The sequence below is a fragment of the Choloepus didactylus genome, chromosome 5, assembly GCF_015220235.1.
Source record: "Choloepus didactylus isolate mChoDid1 chromosome 5, mChoDid1.pri, whole genome shotgun sequence".
NCBI lineage: Eukaryota > Metazoa > Chordata > Mammalia > Pilosa > Megalonychidae > Choloepus > Choloepus didactylus.
The window spans coordinates 141501665-141526827 of NC_051311.1; the positions used below are offsets into that span (position 1 = coordinate 141501665).

Consider the following 25163-nt stretch of genomic DNA (forward strand, 5'->3'; position numbering starts at 1 on the left):
GAATGGCTAAAATGAATAGTGATGGTACCAAATGCTGGAGAGGATGCAGAGAAATGGACCACTCATACTTTGATGCAGGATGTAAAATGGTACGGCAACTCTGGAAAACAGTTGGGTGGTTGTTTTTTGTTGTTGTTGTTGTTGTGTTTCTTTGAGATTGGATGTGCAACTACCATCTAATCCAGATGAGTGAAAAAAGCCAATCCCAAAGGTTACATACTGCATGATTCCATTTTCATAACATTTTGAAATGCAAAAATTATAGAAATGGAGGACAAATTAGTGGTTGTAAGGGCTTAAGGAACGGATGGGAGCAGGAGGAAGGTGGGAGCAGTTATGAAATAACAGCATAGGAAACATTCAGTATTCTGACTGTGGTAGCAGTTCCAAGAGGCTGATAAGATTGTAAAGAGCTGAAGTGCACACACACACACACACACACACACACACACACACAAGTAAGTACAAGTAACAATGGGGAAATCTGAATAAGGTATGTGAATTGTGCTATTGTGATATTTTACTACAGTTTTACAAAATGTCACCAGTGAGGAAACTGGGCACATTATACAAGGGATGCCTCTGTATTATTTCTTACAACTGCATGTGATCCTACAATCGTCTCAATAAAATTTTAGAAAAAAAAAGATGATTATTCACTTTATCTCGTATTTCATTGGTACTTATAAAGTATTTGACTATTAATTTCTAAAAGATCAAATAGGTTCTATATTTTAATTTCAATCAGAGGACAATAAACATTAGATTTTCTCACAGTGCATTAACTCAAATAGCCTCTTATTATCAAGAGTTAAAATGTGTTCAAAGCTGCTAAAAAGCAAGACATAGACACTTATTTCGCAGAAAGTATTGATTTGAGAATGAATTCTCCTCTCTGAGAGGCTGATGGAGACAACAAAAGACATCCAGCAACATTGCTGGGATAAAACCACCCTGCAAATATTTGGCGCTTTCTCCGTGGATTTGAGAGGCTAAAGCCCCACAACACAGTGGCCTTGGATTGATTTTGGAAGGCAGATATTTCAAGTGGATGTTTTATAGGTTATTGTCTGAAATCAATTATCTGGAAATGTTCGCAACTATGATCATCCTTATTTAAAAAGATTGAGTACTCGTGATTAAAATATATTCATTTAAAGCCAGTTACCATTAGGTCTCCATCAGGAATGGAGCCAAAAGTCAATTCAGCCACACATACGATGGCTCCTGGCCCTACAAATCATATCATTGACACAATGGCTCCTTGCACTTACAATGGGAGCACTGGAGTCCAAGGGTCTATGACTTCAGCCCTGCACATATGCAGCTGTTATTTAGAACTCTCTGAGGTATAGATTTACAATACCATCTGCCATTTCAGTTGCTGTTTACATCTGCCTTTAAAAAAGAAGAGGGGGTGGGCATAATCAATTAAAGTGTGTTGAGAAAACCCTGAAGGAAAAAAAAAGGGCAACCTGAATTTGGAAGAAGTGTGTATGTCCACTCAAAACAGAAATAAGGAATAAGGAATTCATACTCTCTTCTGTCTTTGAAAATAATTCCCTTTGAACTATGGAAAATTAAATGGCACAAGGGTTTGTTAAAATCCACAGAGTAGAATATCCTAACACAGTACAGCATTTCCAAAGAGCCTCAGAAATAATCTCAACTATATATCCTTTAAAATTAATTTAATAAGTTGGACTTCATGAAAATTAAAAACCTTTACACTGTGAAAGACCCTGTTAAGAGGTCGAAAAGTCTAGCTACAGACTGAGATTTCTTCAAATCAAATTTGCAAACCATATTTCTGATAAAGGACTAACAATCTAGAATATATAAAGAACTTTCAAAATTCAAAAATAAAACAAACTGAATAATCCAATTAGAAAAAGGGCAAAAGACATGAAGAGATTTCATAAAATAGGATATATAGATGACAAATAAACACTGGAAAAATGCTCTTGATCGTTAGCCATCAGGGGAATGCAAATTAAAATCACAATGAGATATCACTACACACCTATCAGAATGACTTAAAAAAAACACTGACAACAATTGCTGGCAAGGATACAGAGAAATGGATATTTCATACCATGCTGGTAAGAATGTAAAATGATCCTGTTGGATGTCATTTTTTCAGATTGCACATGCAACTCCCATCTAACCCAGAAATTTCATTCCTGGCCACTTATCCCAGAGAAATGAAAATTTATGTTTACCCAAACACTTGTACATGAATGTTCATAGCAGCTTTATTTGTAATGGCCAAACAATGGAAATAACCCAAACAACAGAAATAATCCAACAGGTGAATGGTTCAACAAACTGTGGTATTTGCATTCCATGGAATGCTACGCCACAATAACAAGAATGAATTATTGATACACACAAGAACCTGGATGAATCTACAGGGAATTATGCTGAGTGAAAAAAGCCAATCTCAAAGGTTACTGTATTATATAACTATAACATTCTATTTATATAACATTTTGAAATGGCAAAATTATGGAAATGGAGAATAGACTAGTGGTTGCCAGGGGTTAATGAATGACTGGGTATGGGAGTGAACTTGGTGTAACTATAAAAGGGCAACAATGAGGGATCCCTGTGGTGATGGAAATGTTCGGCATATCAGCTGCATCAGTATCAATATCCTGGCTGTGACACTGTACTAGAGTTTTGCAAGGTTGAGGGAAACTCTTTAAAGGGCACAGGGGATCTCTCTGTATTATTTCTTAGGACTACATGTGAATCTCCAATTATCTCAAAAAAGGTCAATTAAAAAAGAATTTAAGAGTCTAGGAAGAAAGTATATCTCTTCCACATAAGTTTGGAAATGGGATGCTGCTCAGCCATTGACCAACAAGGCAGTAGATATGAAGGTGGAGCAGGCAGTTCGGATCAGAGAGCTACTTCTAAGGGTTTTCCCTCAGCATCCAGGAAACTCTCTTCTGAGCCAGGAGCATCACCATTTGGAAGCCCCCATCTCTTTCCAGGAAGTTCCAACAAGGACCAAAACAAATAAGACAGGGAAGCCCACTCTTCGGAGATTTTTTACCAGGCCTCTGAAGATATTCTGACACCAGGAGTCAACCCAAGGAAGAGTTTACTATGGTTCCAGTTCTATGACTTGGAATGATGGCAGATGGGAAGGAGGCATTAACCATCCCATTGCCTGTAACTTGTAGGTAGTTGAAACCAACTAGCAGCTGCCCAGGCAACATAGATGCACTCCCATCTCTTCTGGGAGAACCCGTTTCTTGGGTGTCATTGGTGGGCTGCCTCTTGGGTGCCCTCGAGGGTCTCAAGCCCTTCCAGGATGTTTTGATCCCTAAATGGCCCCCCAGACTGTGTGCTCATGATGCCCAGACTGGTGACTACAAGCCTCCAATCAGTGCAGAACAATTTCCTCCAGTGAGCTTATCCGAAACAGACCCTTCCCCTCCAATCTGATAGCACATCATACCTCCTACCTTTGTTTAAAAACCCATTGACCCCAAGCCTTTCAAAGGGTGCCTGTGTATTCCTAATATTGGAGCATTTGGAGTAGTTCCTCTCAGGAAGCAACATGCTCCTGGCCTCCACACCCCCAATCTATCCAGTTAAAGGCTGCTTCTCTTTGCTATGTGCTATTTCTCTTTGAAATGCATTTTTTGGTGAGCATTATAGCAAAGTGGTTAAAAAATGGACTCTAGGTGTTAAGCATCTGATTCAAGCCCTACCCTTACCATCTACTAGCCATGGTGAGACCTTGGGCAGGTTATTTAACAACTCTGTGCCCCAGCTTCCTCATCAGTAAAATGGGGATAATGAGACCGACACTCATCTCACAAGGCTGTTATGAGAAGTAAATGAGTTGTTATGTGCAAAATGTTTGGAAGACTGCTGGGCACGTGGGAAGTGTTATATAAAGATTAGTGATTAACACTACTATTATTATTCTCATTATGATATTATGCTGAGAGGCAGCAGTGGTGAGTGAAAGTACTCTGAACTTAAAGTCAAACAGATCTGAGGATCAAAATTTGCTGTGGCATTTCTTGGGCAAGTCACTTAATCTCTCCATGCCTCAGTTTCCATATTTGCAAAGATGGGCTAAAACACTAATTCATGGGGTTGTTATGGAAAAAAACAGATGTGGCTCCTTTGTCTGGATTTTTCTGACATGCACTCTAGGTACTCAATGCACAAGTCTGTGTATTGCATTTTTCTAATGGACGCATATCACAGTGGAGAGCAGTGGTGGTGAGTTTGTCCTCTTTCCTTCTCCATCCCCCTTGCCCTGGAGCTGGAGAAACAGAGCATCGCCATGGCAACATCAGCAGCTGTTCCCCAGATAAGAGGAGCTGAAGCCGAGCAGAGCAGCCACAGCAGCCGAGGAGACTAGCAAGCACGCCTCCCCATCTCTTGCCTTCTCATCCCAGTACCTGCACAGATTGGTAAGTGCTTCGAAATTTTACTCCAAGAACTTTAGTGGAGAGAAAAGCAAGTTTCTGATAAGTTGCAGCTTCTTTATGATTGCTGGGACAAAGAAGGTAGCAGCTGGTGGCACGGGGTTATGCTTCATGGAGCAGGGTTGGCTGGGGCTTGGTGGGGAGCAGAAGTCACCACTCTCAAGTCATTTTTCCAAGGGAGGTGGGGTCCTGAGTTCACTAAGGGCCTCAAGTGCTCACAAATTAAACTGCAGAATCTGAGGCGAACATTGGTGCATCAGGATATTCATGGGGGACAGGGAGCTTTCACTTAACAACGTTGCCCAAGTACGCTTATCAAAAAAATCTCCATCCCCTACTTCAAGTTAGAGTCACTCCTCGAGGAATACTCTAAATTCAGGTCTTCTAAATGAACAAATTTGACTTTTTTAAAATTGGATACTTTTTACCGGAATTCAATCCGCAATTTAAAAAGAGGTTTGACAAAGGATGTGAATTTTACAATCAGAGGAGAGATTAACCAGACATCACATTGGGCTGTGGATATGCCCTACTAACTTTTTTACTGTATCAAGTAAATTGGGGCCCTATTACTTTGGGGAAATTATTCAGAATACTGCAGCCTAGCTGAGAGTCAGCGTGCTTCTAAGAACCTGTCTCACCCCTCTTCCGAGACCTGGAAATAGGTGTTCTGCAGTGGGTTTGCTCCTTGGGCTGCTCTAAGTCTCATCATTAGCTTCAGGGAAAGCCAGACATGGGACTATGAGTTGATTTTGATGGTTCAATGTAGACACACATATTATAATCACAGGGGGAGGACTGGCAGAGAAAAGAAGACAAACCATACCTGAAGTATTAGCATGAGCCACACTGTATTGTTACTATTTTCAACAACCCTGAAGAAGAGCCACTGTTACCCCATATTAAAGATGTGGTAACTAAGTTCCCAAGGGGACATATAACTTTCCTAATTTCACCCAGTCAGGGAGTGGTACAGACAGCCAAACATGTGCTTCGATCTCATATAGTCTCCCAGCAACAAATGCTTGCAGTCAGCAAGGAACTTTCTGTCCATGAGTTCAACTACATATTCTAACATCCAACTGAGAAAACTACTCATTGTTACAGAACAAAAGCAAAATGCCCAGACCGGCTTCTGGCGTCAGACTGGACCAACCAGTCTTTCTTTAGCTATACAGATAGCACTGTTGACCTCCCCAAATAGAGAACACCCTGGAGCTAGGGGAGGCAAGCCTCTGCAAGATGCTTCCTCAGTTTCCCCAGGCTACTCTGCTGCGCTGGCCTGTCTAAACTTAGTGGAGTTCCTCCCCAGCCACCCAGTTCTCTGGCCTTATTGGTTCCTGCTCTCAAAAGAGATCTGATCTTTGTCACAAACAAACCCTGTCTATTCTGGTATCAGTTAATATATTTCCTCTCTCAGTGGTATTTGCATTTACATGTTTCCCTCTGTCTGTGAAAAGAAAGGCTGCATCCCTTGTGAGAAAGAATGTAAGTATTAGCCAGAGACAGACACAACAATTTAGCATCTGGGATTCTGAAAGCCTCGCTCAAACCCCTGAAATCACATCACTTGTTCTGTTCTACGTGCTACATTCAGCCACCCACATTCTCTCAAACAAACAACAAAGAAAAAAACACAGATTCCCAACTCCTTATTCTCAATTAAGAAATCCGAAAAACAAAATCGTCTTTTTTTTTTCTTGGTAACTTCATCACAAACTCATTTGGTAACAAAACCTGACCTGAAAGGATATGGGTCTTTCTGTATTCTTTATTTATGTCATTTCTTGTGAATAATCATATTTTTGCTTCAGAAATAATGTTAGTGCATTTGATTGCTGGTGCTGCCTGAGACCCTGCTGGGTGTGTTACACAATAAAAATGTTCTGTTGTCCTCAGCACGTTTGGGTCCAGGCTTTCCAGGTAAGGGTATGTGGGCTTATATTGACAAGCACAGTGGCTGCCCAAGTCACACACTGTGTGGGGTTAAAATTCAGAGACCACACTGAACCAGTAAATGGCAAAAGAATATTAAATCTTTGTACTAGAGCACAGTTTGTAAAATGCCCCTGAATGTAAAGTATCAGTCAACATCTTTTAATGCCCTAACTTTTTGGTGGGACTCTGAAGACCACGGGGACCAGGTGTTTCAGTACGAAAAAGGAGCTAGTGCCCCCCAAAGTCCCCACATTCTAGGGAGCTGCTGAGGTAAATAAAGAAAGCTTCCTGGGCAGCAGGACAAGAGTGGCATACCTTTGCCCACGCAGGAAAGTGAAGTGAAGGGGGGAATTTATGAGCAGGGTCGCGATAGGAAATAGACACATTCTATTCCTAAGTTCAAGAATTAGACCAGCTCACGTCTTACAATGGCTCAGTTAGAAAGAGCACCTCTTCTCACTGAGGATAGGGTAAGGAGACTGGCTCATCTTTTACTAATAGGCAAGTAAATGACAATGATTAGTAAGGTGATGCTAAAACCCTAGTATCCCACTCCTCCACATCCTTGCTCTTTTTTTTTACGTGAAAGTTTTTCTGCCAAGAGGTTGTAATGATATCATCTATGTCATTCCATCATCTGTGATGGAAAGTGCTTCTAACCCCCCATGGGCAAAGCACATCCTGGCCCAGCACAGCATATTTTATGAATGTGATATCCAAAATCTGGAAATCATCTCTCAGCATAGACAATATGTGCTGTTTGTAGAGGACATGTGTGTTAGTTTCGTGAATAACCACAAATAATCACCTATAGACAATGTTTCATAATAATAGCTAACCTTTATTCAGTACCTACAATATGCAAAGCATGGAGCTATCCTATTTAATCTTCACAATAACTCTATGACGTAGATATTATTATCTCTATTTCACAGATAAGTAAACCAAGGGTAAGACTGGGGAACAGAGAGAGACATATGTCCCTGGATGCCTGTTTATGGGGACACTACAGTGATGCTAGCCTTTGAAACTTCTAGCAGAGAAGCAATGGCTTATAGAAAGAGAGGGAAAAAATCATTACATTGCCCTTGGGTTCCATTTACCTTCACTACACCATTCAGGTTTAGCAATTTCATCAAAGTCATATGGGTTTTTGGTGAAAGAGATGAGATTTAACCTTGGTCTATTTGATTCAAAAGTTCAGGTTTAAATTAAATATCTAGCTATTGGGTACCTAGGAGCAGCCATCTGGTCCAAGTATAAAGAAGAGCTTACCTTAGATAGGGGAGGAGAGGGATGCTATTGCCAAGTAGAGAAGAAGGTAGGGGGCCTGAGTTCAAGTGCTGACTCTGCCTCAAACTGTGTAACTAATGTAGGACATTTTAACCTGTCAAAGTCTCAGGTTCTTGTGGAGAATGAAGATCTTAACCAGATCCTCCATGGAGTTCTTTTCCACACTAAGTCCATGACATCACCCATGACTCTATGCCCAGAGGAGGAAGACTGGTTTAAGTAGGAGCACACAGTCACATCTGAGGCTATAATTGCCTCCAGACCTCAGCACTGAGCCCATTCATCCCTAGCGATGTTTCCATATCTTTCCTCTTTGCTCAAGCCGGTGGGGGCTAGCCCAACCCAAGTTAACAGCATCCTTCCTATGGCCCCGGGAATTGGCAGTCACTCTATTCATAAACTGAAAACAATGGTCTGAATTGATTTCTGTTGAAGTCACTCAGAAGCATCAGCCTGCTCAGAGTGACACTAAAAGCCGGGCTCAAGTGATCAGTTAATGGTTCCATCTGCTGTACAGTTATCTCAGAGACTGGAGAAGCCCTCCAGCCTTCCCAGAGAAGGATGGCTTATTTCGCAGAAGAAAACTGAGTTGCACTAATTCTATGAACTTGAAATGTTAGCACAACTGGTCTGTATGCCAATGACCCAGGAATTAAGAATCAGATGGGTCACTTTAATCATTTATTCTTCTCCAGCCATTCTTGCAAAGGTAGGACACAAGTAATAAATTACCTAAAAGGAACTCAATAAACAGAATCTAGTGGGCCCTAATGAATATTTCCTATAAATCTCAGCTAATGCATTTCTAATTCAGATCTGACACATGTCTATTCTGGATTTCCATTCCTCCTGGACAATGGCTACAACTAATAGCTCTGGAGACTTCAATGGTTTTGTGGTTCATGAAAGATGGAAGATGGGGAGATGGGAAAGGGAAACAGATTTGCTCTAATGCCGGGAATCTCTAGGGATAAAATAATAAAGCTCCATTCTAGACCTAGATTTTCTCCTATCATGCCTCTACCACCATGTAAAATGGATGAGGAGAGAGTCTCATTATTTATAGTTACAGGATTTAATGGCAGAAAACCAAAAGCCTGGTTCAGTTATGACTATTAGAAGTCATCAGAACTGGATCTGAAACCAGACTTAGCTACTTAATAGATAAGAGACTAAATAAATTAATTACATGTTCTGAGTCTCAGTGTCCTCAACTATGAAGTGGGCATGATCCTACTTTGCAGAACTTGAGAGAGAATATCAGTAAGGTCTAATCAAGATTTTCTGTAGCTCTCTGCTAACTAATTTCTAATTCTAATTTACTCATTCTGAATTTTCCTAAGTGCCTCTGACAAAGGGCAAATATTGAACATGTGATAAATGACAATTACTAGTAAATCTGTGTGTGTTTGTGTGTGCAAGTGTGCATGAGAGACTCATTCTATTTTGGCTTAAATCTCCAGTTTACTTCTTCTAATAGCTAAGTGTAAGAAGCAGACTTGAAAAACAGGATTGAATCAGGAGTGAAATAGTAATGCTTAATAAATACACTTACTTTAAAAACAAATGAATAAAAGAACAGAAGGCATACTAATGGACTCCTTTCTTATACTTCTGCAGTGCTTGAGAAGAAATACACACACCTGCCCTCCTTTGATGATGTCCACTGAGCAAATGCAGCCACTGGAGCTCTCAGAAGACAGACTGGACAAGCTAGACCCTCGTTGCAGCCATTTAGGTAAATGCTCCAGCATGAATGTCAGTGACTGGAAGTCACAAAGAGGGCTTTCCTGCCACTAAGTTTGCAGAAAAGTCAGAGCAAGCACCCTGAAATCTGATAGACTGTGCCTTCTGGTGGCAGCTAACTCCAGATGGACAGGCAAATAGCCACAGGCCTGTGGAGTCTGCCATGTAAATATTAGCTGATGCACTGGAGAGAAGTTCATTCAAGTTAAAAAGAGAGAAAAGGCATTGTCCTCTTTTTTGGGTCTGACAGAGTCCCAGGCAGAGCATTTCTGAGGCAATAAATGGAATGTGGCAGTATAGCTCGTTTCCAGTATTTTCCAGCACACTTACACCCCACGTGCAGTGCCAATAAAATATTTCAAATATCTCTTTGTCTATCAAGACAGAATTTTAAATAGCCTTCTTCTGCTTTATTGTCAATCTGTTTCCTTTCCAGAACTGACTTTTTGCATAACCTTTGTAATGAAAATACCAGAAACATTTCTGCCTCTACCCATTTCTAAAAATGAGACATGCAGACTTTTGATGGATGGGCCTTTTGCATATTCATAGCCTTTGTTTATGTCTTGCCTGGTTATATGACTCCCCCTCCTCTCCCCTCTCCCCATTTGCCATCAAGATATTTTATGTTCAGGGTTTTCTCCAAAAATGGGGAAAAGTGCAATCAAAGTAAAAAAATCAAAACTGAAGCAGAAGCCTTGCGCTCTGTATTATGCATTGAGCAGCATCCTAGGGACAAAGAGAGACCAACAAGAAGTTCATGTCCAGTCTGTACATCCAGAGAGCCCAAAGATGGACAGCCCATTCTGAGCAAATTAATTCATTCATTTCACAAATGTCTATGATGTATATAATACGGGGGAAAATAATTGTGTCGTGCGGTAATAAATTTTAAAAATTGATTTTTCATCCAGGCAGTAAGATATATAGTCCCAAGAGCCTGGGTTTAATCTTCATCCCATGATTTGCCAACAGAGTGATCTCCAGCCTCTCACCTGGCCTTATAAACCTCAGTGTCCTCATCTGCATATTGGGCATAATAGTATAACTTCCTTGTGGGCTTGTTGCGAGAGCTAAGCAAGATACTGTGTTCAGAGATGATATTAATATTTAACAAATGGTAAAGCACAGGCACTTACAAGTCAGAGAAGATGTTGTCCAAGCCCACAAACTGGAACATGCATGAAATGTATGTGAACTCACCTAGCACATGGGTGGTACTCAGTCAAGTCCCTCTCCCACTTCCTTTCTTTGTGTATGTAAATTTGACAGCATACAGTCCAGTGCCTTACACATGGTACAACCCTAATAAATGTTTATCAAATTGAAATGACTGAATGAAATTATCAAAATATTACAGGTGAAAATAAATATTTATTACTATTAAATGTGTCTGAAGAAAATAATGTCATTTGATTCCTTTGGTTATATATAGTGATCTTTGGATGATGCAGACATAGTGATGTATGGTTACTAAATATTTCTGGTGGTAGGTTCTGTTGGGTTTTCCAAAATAAAAGATTATCCAGACATAAAGACCAATAGAACATGCACAATGTGAAGGCTAGGATCATCTCTTGCTTGTATTTTTATGCCTGGAACCTAGCAAAAGGCCTGGCATACATACAGTAGGAGCTTAAACAACATTTGTTGAATGTGCAAAACTGAAAAGATTTGACAGTGATTACTGACTTATCATTTAATCCTCTTAGACATTTTAAAGAAATTTACCAGAATATATTTAGAGAGAGAGAGAGGAAAGGAAGGAAGGAAGGAAGGGAGGGAGGGAGGAAAGAAGGGGAGGGGAAGGAAGAGAAGAGGGAAGGGAGCAAGGAAGGAAGGAAGGAAGGAAAAGGGGGTCAGAAAGATCCAACTAACCTCTCAATTTCCCCATATTAATTCATATTTGTAGATATAGTAAGACTGTATAGAGGCTGTAGTTAGAGTTTCCAGAGAAGACAAATAAATACAGTTGCCTTGTGGCTGTCTGAATCCTATTAGAATAACTCCTTACACATAACATATTTTAGTTCCTTCACTGAAACACATATTCAACAAGCATTCAGTCATTGCTCCTAAGGAGATAAAAGATATGATGTGTCATCAAAGAGGGCAGAGAAACATGAGAAATAAGAATTAGATCACCTTTTTAAGATATTTCATGAGCAGAAATACTGTGGCTACTCAGAAACTGAGAAAGAACACCTAGGACTCGAGTTAGTAAGAAAAGACTCATGAAGAGGGGGGCTTTACTCTGGGTCTTGTGGACGGTTAGGTACGAGCAATAGCCAGAGTGAACATTTATTGAGCATTGACAATATATTAATGAAATATATTAGGTGCTTTACAAACATTAACAAATTTAATTTTCTCTCTCTCTCTCTCTCTCTCTCTCTCACACACACACACACACACACACACACACACATGGAGTGAATGAATATTATCCTCACCTTAAAAATTTAGAATATTAAAATTACTTGAAATTAAGGCCCAAGTTCATAGAACCACCAAGTGACAGAGACAGGATTTGAACTCAGATTATTCTAACCCACTTACTAACTTATCCATTCAACATGTATTTGTTGAGTACCTCTGGAGGGAGTAGCAATGAAGAATAAAATTATAGAAAGAATATAGACCTTAACCTCCAGGAAAGCTCTGCCTAGAGCAGGAGATAAATCATTACAGATCAATGATCATGTACTAGAACAGAAACAAAGGAGCTAAAGGAGAACATTAAAGCAGAGAAATGTAAGATAGAACAGAGAAAATACTTTAATGGGCAAGGAGTGACTGGATTGGATAAATCATTGCTGGAGATTGAACAAAAGACATGTTCAAGTCTTAATCCACATTCCTATAGGTGTGGACCCATTTCTAAATAGAACCTCAGAAGATATTATTATTAATTACTGGTCAAAGAGAATGAGAGCGGCCTTAATCCAATATGGCTAAAGTCCTTATAAGCAAAGGAAATTGAACATGGAAGTAGAAGCCAGAGGCAGGAGGAGCCAGAGAATGAGGCAGATTGCCACATGAGGCAAGAACCCCAAGGACTGCAGCCAGCAACAACTCCTATTGTTTAAGCCAACCCATTTTGTGGTATTTGTCATAGCAGTCCTGGCAAGCTGAGACAATTACATAAAACAATTTCTGATAAAAGTGATATAGAACCCCAGCTTCAAAAGCTTTAGAAAAGTAAAGCAATGGATAAGAAGATAAATAGGACCTTGGATGAGGATTGAAACATAGCAGGAGAGTTGCAAAGCCAGGGGTGGTGAAAAGGAAAATGGTGAAGCCCAGGCCTGAGCCATCCGGGGTACTTGGCTGGCCGCAGAAAAGAAGACAGGTGGGGAATTTACCGATAACCCTTGGGAAACTTCCCAAGACTGAGACAAGAGCCAAAGGCTCCATACTGGTTCTTTGGGGTCATCAAAGAGAGTACATCCTGAGGAAAGGGATTTGAGAAGGAACATTTAGAATAAAGAATCTATTCTATCAGAAATTTAACTCCAACTCACTGTACGACTTAACTAACCATATTTTAAAGTTCCTCTTTGCCTTGATTAACCATTCCATCTGAGTTTTCCTTAATTGGGGTTTTACATAATTCTAGTTTCCCATTTTAGTATATGTATCCATGCAAGACTACTAAAGTCTTCTGTAGAAGAGGCCAAAATAATTAACTGTTTTTCTTTTACAGACCAAATGGCCTGTATTCTGTCATTAGGTATAGCTGGAAACCAACCCGTGTGTAACTGGATCCTTACTCATTTTATATTCTTTTTTATTTTTCATTGTATTCTATCAAGATGATCTTTCAGACCAGTTCATTAATGATTGCAATCTCAAAAAGAAGACAAGAAAGGGGAAGAATGTCCAGGCTACCCAGAATGTTGAGTCAGATCAAAAAAAGCCAAGGAGGAAGGACACACCAGCACTGCACATCCCTCCTTTTATACCAGGTAACAGACAATGAGGTCAGTTCACACGTCTGTAAAGGGAAGCCACTTATTGTTGGATTTCATGGGTCTTACAGATTTTTCTGTAAATATTTGGGTATTTTTTAAATAACTGGTACACTCCCCACCTTTGTATTAGTTGTGACATGGTCAGCTACTGTAACAGATAAATTTGAAAATCTTAGTGGCTTTAACACATAGAGGTTTATTTCTTACTCACCAATAGTGGCAGATGGGAGTGGGGAAGGCAGGCTCTGCTCCAAATAGTCATTCAGGGACCAATCAACACATGGCTTCCAAAGACACCATGAGTATCAACGGCCAGCAGGGATGGGAGCAGAGGGCAGACCACATGGAGGACTGAGAGAGAGTTTTATGTGGCAAGCCCTGGAGGTAGCTCACATCTGGTCCAGCAATCATAAGGCCACACCTGACTGAAAAGGGGATGGAAAATGCAGTCTAGTAGTGAGCCCAGGAGAAGAGCAAACAGTTTAGTGAGGAGCTAGCAGGTCTCTATAATACCCCTGAGTTTGACATGTAATACTCTTATTCCCAAAAGTTTTACTTTGTTTTATTTCTTTTTCTCCTTCCTCCCTGGTCATTTATTTCATACTCTCTCTATGTACAACACACTTTGAGTGATAAAAGTAAATGAAACAGATCTTTTTGTGAAGGAACTTTCAGTTGTATACGAAATATCAGAAGTATGTAAATAGCTGAAATATGTACTAAAAATTGGGAGCTCAGTCTAGGCGATGAATTGTGGAAAGTTTCATAGAAGAGGTTGGTTTTAGTGAGATATTAAATGATGGAGAAAATTCCACACGCAGAAGAGAGGTGAGAGAGCACGTGAATGGAGGGTAGAGCACTAGAGAAGGCTTTGAGGTGGGAGTGTGTCCATGAGGACTGCAGAACAGCTAATGGTCCTGAACAGCTGAGGACGGGCTTTGAATGCAGACACACCTGGGCTCAAATCCTGTCTTTGACGCCAATGAGCTGTGCTACGGCAGGCACATTTCTTTACCTCACTTAGCCTCATTTTTCTCAGAAAGTTGATAATGGTAGTAATATTAAATTCCTCCAGAATTTGTGAAACTAAAATGAAATCATGCGTGTAAAATCCTTTGCCTATAGCATGTTCCATCATGTAGCCTCAATAAATGTTAATTCTTAGTATAAGGAAACTTCTATTATTAAAATAAGTTTGAAAAGCTACAGTAACTACATTCACCAGGTATATTTGCAAAAAAGTATATAGAGCCCCCGTATATTAGGACTTTGACCCTGTCTCTCCTTCTGTCCCCCTAACCATCCAGGTGTGCTTTCAGAACACTTACTTAAAAGATGTGATATCCAAGAGAGACAGCCAAAGGGCAAAATGAATTCAGCTCTTCATAATGTTGACCTGGACCAGAAAAAGCCCAGGAGAAAAGACACACCTGCTCTACACATGCCCCCCTTTGCAGCAGGTAAAAGAGCTAGTACAGGGCATTTGCAGGGGTGATGGGAGAAGGTCAACAGCCTGACCATCTGGAGGTGCATGGGCACGGCCCGCGCCCTGGCCCAGCAAGCTGTGTCTCACTGGAGGGCTCTGAGGAGAAGCCACATTTACTGCTGTCTTTCTGGTTTATCCTCCTGGCAGCTCCCCAAGGGCTGACCCAGGGATGGGGGAGAGTGAGAGCACTGCTTATGCTCCAGCAGAACTGGTCAAATTCACTGATCCCAGGAAACAGAAATGTCAGTAGGTCCTTGAGAAGAGTTAAAATACACCCTTCCCACTCCCACCCCCAAAATCTACCATGGAGAGGGCATCCTGTGGCTGATGGCTGATTCTTGAAGGAACCCTGGAATAACTGACAAAATCTGCAGAGCAAAAGGGGGGGAGGTGTGCAGAAATACTGACAGCTATTATTTGTGTCAAATTAAACCAAAAAATCCTACTGAACTATGTACACAACCCCAGGCTATTAGGGATCCAGCGTGTGAGGTACAGTCCTTGTCCATGAGATGTTTATGTGCCAGTCAGGAAATAAGACGTTTACATTCGTGATTAGCGTATGAGACAGTATGTGTATGTATGTACAGACACATACATACAAGCACACACAAATAAATTATATAGATAGGGAATGATAGAGAAGACATACTGATGTTTTTGAGCACCTACTAAATGTTAACTTCTGAGGTAGGCATATCTCATGACTTCTTAAAAATCAACTGAATAACACACAAGAATAGGTATTATGTCCCTATAAAGAAAGAAATTTAAAGAAAATTTAATTAAACCAGTCATCCTCTTTAAATTCTAGTGTGGCATGAAATCAGTGGATGGATGGATGGATGGATGGATGGATGGATGGGTAATAGATTGGATCAATGATTGGATGACTAGATGCATAAATGAATGGATAAAATTATACCCAAGACCAAACACTATTATGTTGCAGAGCTAGGGCTCAAATCCAGATACGTTTGACCTTTGGTCAATTTTCCATTGTATTATGCTGTGATTTGAACTTTTAGAATTATAGCCAACCAGGAGGAACACTTTGGGGAGAGATGAAATTTGGTTATTATTATAAAATCATGTTTCCCCGTTATTTCATTCAATAAAGAAAAAAGATTAAATACTCAGCTCAGAAGAATATATCATGACAAAGACAGGAGGCTTGACATTCCCAACCATTGGAGAATCTAGTCCGAAGTTCCATGAGATTTGTGTTCTTTGCCCTTCTGTTCTCTTCCCTCTCCCTCTTCCTCACTTCCCACCTCCTTCTCCCTCTTTCCAGCCCTCAGTCTTCACTGGACTGTAAACTCAAGATGAATGGTGAGTGTGTGACTCTACCCCTGGACAATACAGTTCAGTGACAACTCTCTCCCTCTCCCTCTCTCTCTCTAACACACACAAACACGCATTTCTAGAGACCAGCTTTTCTGAGCACCAACCACGTGCAAGCTTCTGAGACAATACAAACACAAAAATACAAGAAGCTTGGGACATGCAGAAGTCTAATTCTCAATTAATTAATTCTTCATCCTTTTAACACATGTTTATTGGGTACCTCCTATGTTCTAGCCACTGGTACTGGGAGAAAGGCAATAACAAATAAATTGGTAATAGAACATCTGCTAAGGATAAATGCTATGAAGAAAATTAAAGCTAGGTAGTGGAGGAAAGAGAGATGGCAACAGCTTGTTTAAACGGGGTATGCAGGAACAATATCTCCGGGGAAGGGATATGTGGACAGAGACCTGAAAGAAGTGCGTGGGGGGGGGGGGGGGGTCATGGGGATAAATGAGAAAAGAGTGTTCAAGGCAAGGGAACAAGTCCAAGAGCCCTGAGGTGGGACTTTCTTTGCTTTTATCCAATTAATATTTATTGAGAACCTATTATGTACCAGGCTTTTTTCAACTACTGGTAATACAACAGATGATAAAATTGAAAAAAGGCCCTGCCCTCCTTGAGTTTGCAGTCTAGGTGGGGGAGATTAAATAAATAATTATTTGGGCTTGAAGCAGAGCAGAGAGGTTTTCCTAAAACTCACAGAATGGGCATCACAAAATGATTTCTTCAAAGAGAGGGTAGGTTCTGAGTTCTCCCTTTATTTTCACCCTGTTAGCCCTCAGTACCTCCTCCATAACTATCTTAACTCACGAAAGTAGGGTCAGTAGAGATGTTAAATCACAGCCCTCTTACCTCATGTAGGCCATGAAGTGCAAAGTTGTTCTCTATTTTCTATCAGAAACATGGAAGCAAGTCAGAATGATATCCCCAAAAAAGGAGCCTTCTGTAAATAATTCTTTGGCATTATTTTATCTTATTTCAGAGTAGTTTTGCTATTGGGAAAGAGGCCCACAGGTCTTGGTATAACTGACCTAAGAATAATAGCCAATAGTCATAATTTGTTAACTCTGTTTTCCAAGGGAAGAAAGAATTGTTAAGTGGTGATATTTCCATAATAGAGATTCAGAATGCTGTTGGAATACTAAAGGCTCTGAGAAGTCCTGCAGTTAAGGAATCCATTTGACTTCATATAACTCAGCTCCCACCTATTTGCCATAGAAATTTTTTTTTCTTCTGCCTATCAGTCTAGTAATTCTATAGGTCATGCTCCAATATGGGAAATGCTTTCTTAAAATGGTATAAAACTTAAGCCTTTTCACCTTTTTTCTTTTTTCTTTCTTTTTTTTCTTTTTTGCTTTTGCCAAAGGATTGCTGGCCCTAAATAGAATGAGAGCCAAACAGGGGTACAGACAGGGTCACGTTTTCTGATTTTCAAGTAAGGAGCAGAGCCAGGCAAGGAGACAAGGAGCATGAGAAGGCTCATCTCTAGAGAAATGGACCAAGGACCAATTAGGAGGGGCTGAACATGCCTCAGCCGGCTTCTCCCAGGTTACACACATTCCTCTCTACACTGGTCCTCTAGCCTATGACACATTTTCCCCAAGCTCGGCCTCTGACCAGGTCACAGCTACCTTTCAAGGCTCTGCCAGCTCAAACCCACTACTAACAGATCCCTCCAAGACTAAAAGGACCATTCTCTTTTCTGAACTCACAGGCTTGCAATTACCCAACACTCTGTCATCTCTTTTAATATTGCCTTTATTGTTATTGTGGCTACTATAGCAGCTGCTGTTTAATTTGCCTTACATCAACAACTTGTTTGAGAAACTCACGAGGCCTGGGCCGTGACTGTTTCCGGTACTGGCCTCAGAGCCTAGTCCAGTCTCTTCCATACGTCAGAGCTCACTAAGTATCTGCTAATTTGATATTCTAGTTGGCCATCACAATTCTGCGGTTCGTAAAGGAGAGTGATTATTTTCTGTGCATTACTGAAGACCTTCTAGGGAAGACTCCATACAGGCAAATGAACATTTATGAGCAGGGAGTCATCCTAGCACATGGGATTGAACATGGGCTGTGGACTCAGAAAGGCCTGGGTTTGATCTCCGGTTCTGCCCCACACCAGCTCTGCGACCCTGGGAAATTAACATAAATACGAGATCCTCCTTCGTTGCCTCCATCCATGAAAGACAGACCATAAATTCTGATTCACAGGGTTGATGAGAGAATAAATAAAGCATATGGAACACTTAGCACAGTTCCTGGCATACTGGAAGTCCTCAGTAAGTGTTAGTTTCCCTCGGGTCTCTGTTGAATCTTACATTCTTGGAGATAAGTCAGACCTATTTATGAAGGTGAGAATTTCCCTGGCCACAGCGTTTTACCTCTCCATGCAAACCTGCTGATTCAGGGAACTTCCTAAATTGTTGAGCTTGTTCCACCTGGCAAGGGATGCTACCTACATGCCACTATTTATATACTGAGAGAGTAGCTTCCCGACCAAATAAAAAAATGTTTTTCAAACAGGGCAGAGTAAACAAGGTGGCAGGAGGAAGCTATATACCCAAAGACTCTATCCACATTATGGAATCCTTTGAATCAGCAAATCTCTGTGTTATAAGTATGTGCAATTATAGATTTTGTTCTATGATACCAGCTTTTCTTAGCATATTAACTGAAGTGCTTTATTTTTGAAGAGCTTTTTAGTATCTAAAGATTTGGCAGTAATCAAAATGCTAGTTAAGCTGATAAGGATAGAGCCTTCGGCAGATGTTTAGACAGATTCACATTTATTCTAATAAGGGTGTTGAGAGGAACTCACCGACAAATGCACCCTGGAGATAGCTCCTCTCATTAGCCCTTGGCATGTGAAAACTGGACAAGGATTCACTCTCCACTAAATCTCTCGCTAACTACCTTCATTCCCCTAGGTTATTTGTTGAGTTCCAACTGTCAGCACCACCCCTCAACAAGGAGTCATCTCAGGCTTCCCTGCCAGCCCAAGGTTTGCTCCTAACGTGGCCCACAGTTACCCCAGCTCCCCAACTTGCAGAATGCCTAGTAGGAAGCATTGGTTGTAATTGGTCAGATCTGGGTGATTGGGGTCTGTTTTAAGAGAGAAAGAGGCTTTAAAGTATGTCTGTGGGAAAGGAACCAGGCAAAGTAAAGAAAAACTGAGATAGAAAGCATTGAAGAGAAGCCTCCTGGAAAACTGGCCCATGAGTTACAAACATTTGGGCAATTCCAGACATCAAAGCTCAAAACACTGTACTTGTACAAAGAAAAAGGACCCATGTGTCCTTTGAAAGTGGCAACTCTTCTGTCCTGCAGGGAATACAGCATTCTCTGTTTCTAGGAGAGATCGTTTCTTAGCCCTGGCTCCCTTGGACCAGAGGTACACACCTGTAATGTGGGTGACCAGCTTCAGAAGGTTCATTGGGATGGGATCAGGATTCTAAAACAGCTTGCTGTGAGGCTAACTGCCCTTTAGAGACCACAGACTGCTTTGGCCTTAAACCACATCAAGCTCTAACAAACAGCCTAAAAAACTCCTCAAACTCTCCTATACAGAGAGAGGGAGAAGGGAAAGGAACTGACATTTACTGAATCCCTACTATATTCCAAGTCCTGAGCTACAAGTTAGAAATATTCTTTGAGAACCTCACAGCTCAGTAGGGAAGAAGGACGTATTGTCTACTGGTTCCTATGACATGAAAACTGCTTTTACAAAGGCTCATGCAAGGTGTGGCTGGAGCATAAAAGAATGCTGGCCTAAGTCTATCTGGGGACATCACAACTGTGAGAGATACACATTTTTTCTCCAGTTTTACAGATGAATAAACTGAGTCTCAGACAACAGGTTCAGTGACCTGCTTAAAGCAGAACGACCACCAAAGACAAAGCTTTCTGGCTTTCAAGTCTACATTCCCTCAATGACACACCTCTTCTTCCCACAGAATAGTATGAAGATCAGGAGGGGTTTAAACCAGACCAGTGTCTCTCAAACTTCAGTTGTCTTCAAATCACCAAAAACAGTGATATGAAGCATCAAGAAAAAGAATGCACTGATGGCATATAGTCACTACTGACTTATTTCAATGCCTCTTCCTAAGCAATGTTATGTGTGAATCAAGATTCTAATGAGTTAGCATTTATTTTTCATATGAGACATTAAAATTAATGCCTAGCTATATTAATAAAAAATTGTAGTTCACTTTCCACTTGAAATTGACCCTGTGCCCCTGTGGAAAATCCAGTCCATTTTGATTCCTCTTATTCCTGAAATCTCAGGTCTTCTCTTTTTCCACCTGAAAGTTATTACATGATTAGGTTTCAAGGAATCCAAAGCAACCAGAAAGTTGGCCAGGATCTGGGAAATTAAAGGTACTTACCATTTTGAAACTCCCCAAATTTGGGTTAACTTGGGAGGTCAAGGAAGGAAGGAAGGATGGAAAGTTTGTGGGTTCAGCATAGCTAACTCTACGCTTCCCTACCATTTTAGTGTTAATTCCAAATAAGAATCTAAACCTCTAAAATATCTCCCACTGTGTTTCATAAGTGATTTATGCAAAAGCCTTAGTTTCAGCCAGCCGCTTGAAATTGTTTTTCCCCTTCAATAAATATTAGCTAATTGGTAAAGAACCCATATGAACAAACTAGGAACTGAATCAAATGAATAATCATTAAAATCAACACATAGTTTCCAGTAATTTGCTGCCATTGAATGGTGACCAGTGTGGTAGGAAAACCTCTTGTGGTGCACAGCTTCTCTCCCTCAAGTTTAGATCTCTATGAAATTCTTCATGAACTGTAAAGTCTCTAATTATGAGCAGACGGTGGGTGTGAGGCAGTGGGGGGGAAGGGAAGTTGGATACCATGCGATGAAAGAAATCATGGAGGATTGGCCTCAAATCACAGCTTCCTTTTGCCCTTTTATTAAAATGACCCTACTTCACACACTGCAGAGGATTAGCAGAACCACCCAAACCAACTTGGCTGGCCTTTCTGGGCTGGTTAGTCCTGCAAAACTGTGCTCAGGCTTTTGAATTTCAAAGACCAGTAAACTTTTAAAAGCAACATATTGTAGTGACAATACAAGGATAGCAACTTATATTTTTTTCTAGAAAGGATGCTAAAACACAACTAACACCCCTAAAATTTCATTTCACAAAGGGTATTTCAACCCCCAAAAGAAGGAAAAGAATCATCTCAAAATAAAGAATAGCCTTTTACACTGTAACCATATAGCTGTCTGAAAAACTTACTATGCATCCTTATTTTCTCCTTTGGCTCTGAACCAGGCAATCTTTATCATCTTCTGCAACTGATATTTGGAAATGATATGTCCAGGACCTTAGCTCAGTATTTTCCCCAAATGCCAGCAAAATGTCTTGAGGTTAGACTTCATGAGGCATACTAGTTCTTTTCCAAAGGAAAATAATAAAGCAAAAAGTAAAAGAAAGCAGGAACTGCGTCTTATCAGTTGCTTGCTGGTGTGGCTCTGTGCTAAACATTGCCACATGCACCTTATTTGATCGCCAAAATAAGTATTAATGTCCTCACTTTACCTATAAGAAAATTTAGGTATGACAATGTTAACTGGACCAACACGCATTAACTGAGTGGCAGAACAAGAAGTCTAAGCAGCCGAACCCCCACATCCATGCTCTACATCCCACCATGCTGCAAGCTTGGGAGCAGGACTTAGAGAAGAGAGCGAAGGCTGCCTCCAACTCCCATGTTGCCAATTCCCAGACTGCACAACCCCTTGTAACCAAAGAGGTGTCCTCATTGAACCACAGCATCTCTGGGGAGGCCAAATGAGGCCACCCAGCTCCTTCTCTCGCCATTGATTTAGCAGTTAGCTTTGCACTGAAAGGTTTCTGGGTTGCTGCGCTCGAGTGCTGTGTCTATGCCTTAAGGTTGTCTAATATTTTCATTAAAGGCACTTAATTGCAGGTCTGTGCTTTGTTTTGCAGGTGTGAGACTGCTCAGGGACGAGAGATCCAAAGTGATCATGGAAGATGACGAAAAGGATGCTGACAAGATAGCTATTTAAAGATATTTCCCCTGAGACCACTTGTAAATAGGTTAGGTTGGTTCCCTATGGTGACCTGGAAAAAAAAATAGACTTGTTTCTGCTCTCATTTTGTCGTAGTCTGCCTTTAAGATCCAGACACCTTTTTCCCACAAGACACACTACATCAGATTGCCAGTCACCTCTTTGTTTCTATCTTCTTCCTTGAGTCTGGTTTCTATTCAGTGCTGTTTCACCTCCTAAATTTTCATTTCCCAATGTCATGAAAATGAAAGCAGATCATCCTAAAGAGGTGTCAGGGAAAGATCTGGTGGTCAGCCTCCACATTTTCTCTGTCAATACATGGAGCAAAGGACATGGATAACATGGGACTCCTTTATTTTGTCCATCTGTTGGGAAGGACTTGACTTAGCATCCAAACACCCAGTCCAAGTGAGAGAGGTGAGGATGTCTGAAGACTGCTTTGAGCATGCAGTCTTCTATCCTCTTGTGCTATCTCAACACTGCAAGCATTTCGGATGACACCCCAGAGATGCTTATAGCAGACATCTTAAAGGTAAATATAGGAGATGGAGGCATCAACCCAGTCAGCCAGGCCTTGGCCAAAAATACCAGAAGCAGAGAGTTCTGGTCTGTCTGGGAAGCTTAGGAATACATCCTAATATACATTTTTAATTTTAAAAGCAACAGTTTTTAGCCATGTTGTCCTACCAGTTGTGAGTCATGTCAGAAGTGATCCATTACTAATACTAGGTAAAACATCAACGGTTACAATTGACTTACTTTAAAAAAAAAAATTGATGATGGTTCATTGAAGACCATTCCTGTATTTTCAACATTTTCACTAATTTAGACCCTGATGTGCTTTCTTGCAGGGGAGGGAGAGGTGTGGTGTCAAGTAGGGAGCAGGGACATGTACATAAGCCCTGCCCAGCCTGCAAGCTGTGGGTGCTCAGGCAAGGGCTAAGCACATGAGCCTCATCCACCAGGTGACGGACATGGGGAAAGGTGAAAATTATTGTTAAAAAGAGAAAGGCAGCTCTTCAAACATTCACACATAAGAGTGATCATTTTTAAGCTATGTACATACCCTGGCTCTGAAAATGTGTTAATTCCTTCCGTCTGTCTGTACTCCTCACAAAGGTGGAGAGATGCAGGATCCTGCTGGTAATAAAGAAGCTCCTGTCCACGTCTCCATGCCATGGTGCATTTCTCCTAAAAATACTCTATTTTTTGTTCTACTCATTTTTTTTTTTTTTTTTGAGAGTCAAAATGAAAAATTTTGTTATTAATGGTTTCAACAAGAAAACAGGCAGAAGCACCTAAGAAACATGGTTATCTCCTCCAGCAGCAGGCAGTGGGGAGGAGGAGGCGGGGGGTAGGCCTAAGTTTCTCTCTCTGCCTCTGCAAAATCAGGGCCCTGCAGGCTCCCTCCATTCAGCTGGGGCCCCCAAGCCCTCCTCACCCAGGGAAGCCAGGACAGCAGCGGAGGTCAGGATGCTGAGCAGCCAAAGGCAGGCCTGGTGTAAGTGGATAAAGGACACTGGGAGGGGACCCCTCTGGCCTGGCATCACTGGTGGGGCTTCATGGGCTGCGTGTTCTGCAGATAGGACATCATCACCACAGAGATGGATGGCATGAAGCTACTCATTGTCTGCTCGGTGTCCTCTGAGCTCCAGGAGTTGGCAAAGCTGATGACGGAGCAGTAGACTGCGACCCAAGCACACCCACTTCAGCTTAAGCATGAGGCCGCACATGATGAAGATCATGCCGAGGAGGTTCATGTGGTCGGCGTCGGGTCGTCCAAGGCCGGGTGACATTCGCTCAACGGGGGCTTGTACCTCACTCAGCACTTTGTTCGGCCTCGGTGGATCCCACACACTGTTTGTGGACACAGTGAGTGGAAGGCCAGGCAGCGCCTCTTCTGCCTTGGAGCAACAATGATAACAAGTAGACGTTCAAAAGGGAGATTCCCAAGTTCTGTTTGTTTCAAACCACAGAGGTTTGAAAATGTCTCAATTTGCTATAACTAGTTAACAATCAAAGAAATTTACATAAAATGTTGGATATCCAGATTCTCTGGGAAAAATAACATTTCAAGATCTGGCAACCCTGGGCTAATTATCAGCACGGCAACCATCAGCTGGAACTGAGCCCTGGGCACCCTTTTAGAAGGGCCATGCCTTCTTCACTTTGCCATAAGCCCCATCTGGCCTGTTTCACTCAGCATTTCACCCTCCTCCAGATTCCTGAAGGCATTTGAATTTGGGGCCTCCAAGAAAGACCCTTACTCTGACTTCCTAATGCACTCTCACCCCTGTGCTTCCCAGTGTTCCCGTCCCACTGTGACAGCCCCAATTACAGCTTTGGAGGGAGGTAAGAGTGTGGCCAGGCTGCTGGTTGAGACAGAAACGGTGAAACAGGCCACCCTGAGGGCTTTAAGAAGCACAAAGCAGTGACGGGTATGCAAGTAATAGAACTACTTCACCACTAGCAATTTTTACCATAGGATCCTCACTCAGTAAATACACACGTACCCCAGGTCTATCAGATTTGCTGTATAAACCCAGTGCACACCTGCAGCCATGTCCGCAGGATGTGCTCGATAAACTGACAGTCTACACAGAAAGCCCTCGCCATTTCTGAGCTTCTGGGTGGGGTGGCAAGTACACTGGCTGTGAAGCCCTAGGTTTCACCCCCAGCTGTGTGACACCAAACAAGTCCCGAGAACTCTCAAGTCTCCTCTATCTTTAAAATGAGGATAATAACCTCTACTTTGTCATCTTCATAATTTGAGAATTAAATGAAATAATGCATGGCAAAGGGCTTTGTAAACTAAAATGCCTTGCCCAACTGTAGCAGAGGATAATTTTAGGACACCT

General features: G+C 41.3%; 1 protein-coding gene and 1 pseudogene across 1 annotated transcript; one reads left to right on the forward strand and one right to left on the reverse strand.

Moving 5' to 3' along the window:
• Window positions 1-3996: 3996 nt before the first annotated feature.
• On the forward strand, window positions 3997-22390 carry PPP1R17 (protein phosphatase 1 regulatory subunit 17). The gene is made up of 5 exons (XM_037837552.1): window positions 3997-4442; window positions 9309-9426; window positions 13250-13402; window positions 14716-14868; window positions 22223-22390. The coding sequence occupies exons 2-5, from the start codon at window positions 9345-9347 to the stop codon at window positions 22300-22302; spliced, it is 468 nt and encodes a 155-aa protein (XP_037693480.1). The 5' UTR covers window positions 3997-4442; window positions 9309-9344; the 3' UTR covers window positions 22303-22390.
• Window positions 22391-23851: 1461 nt separating this feature from the next.
• On the reverse strand, window positions 23852-24921 carry LOC119535462 (annotated as a pseudogene).
• Window positions 24922-25163: the final 242 nt, after the last annotated feature.

Excerpts from the sequence above, each read along its gene's own strand:
- PPP1R17 (XM_037837552.1), top strand. The coding sequence starts at position 9,345 with ATGATGTCCACTGAGCAAATGCAGCCACTGGAGCTCTCAGAAGACAGA. Across the intron at positions 9,427-13,249 it reads CCCTCGTTGCAGCCATTTAG|ATGATCTTTCAGACCAGTTC; the intron begins GTAAATGCTCCA and ends TATTCTATCAAG. Across the intron at positions 13,403-14,715 it reads CATCCCTCCTTTTATACCAG|GTGTGCTTTCAGAACACTTA; the intron begins GTAACAGACAAT and ends CTAACCATCCAG.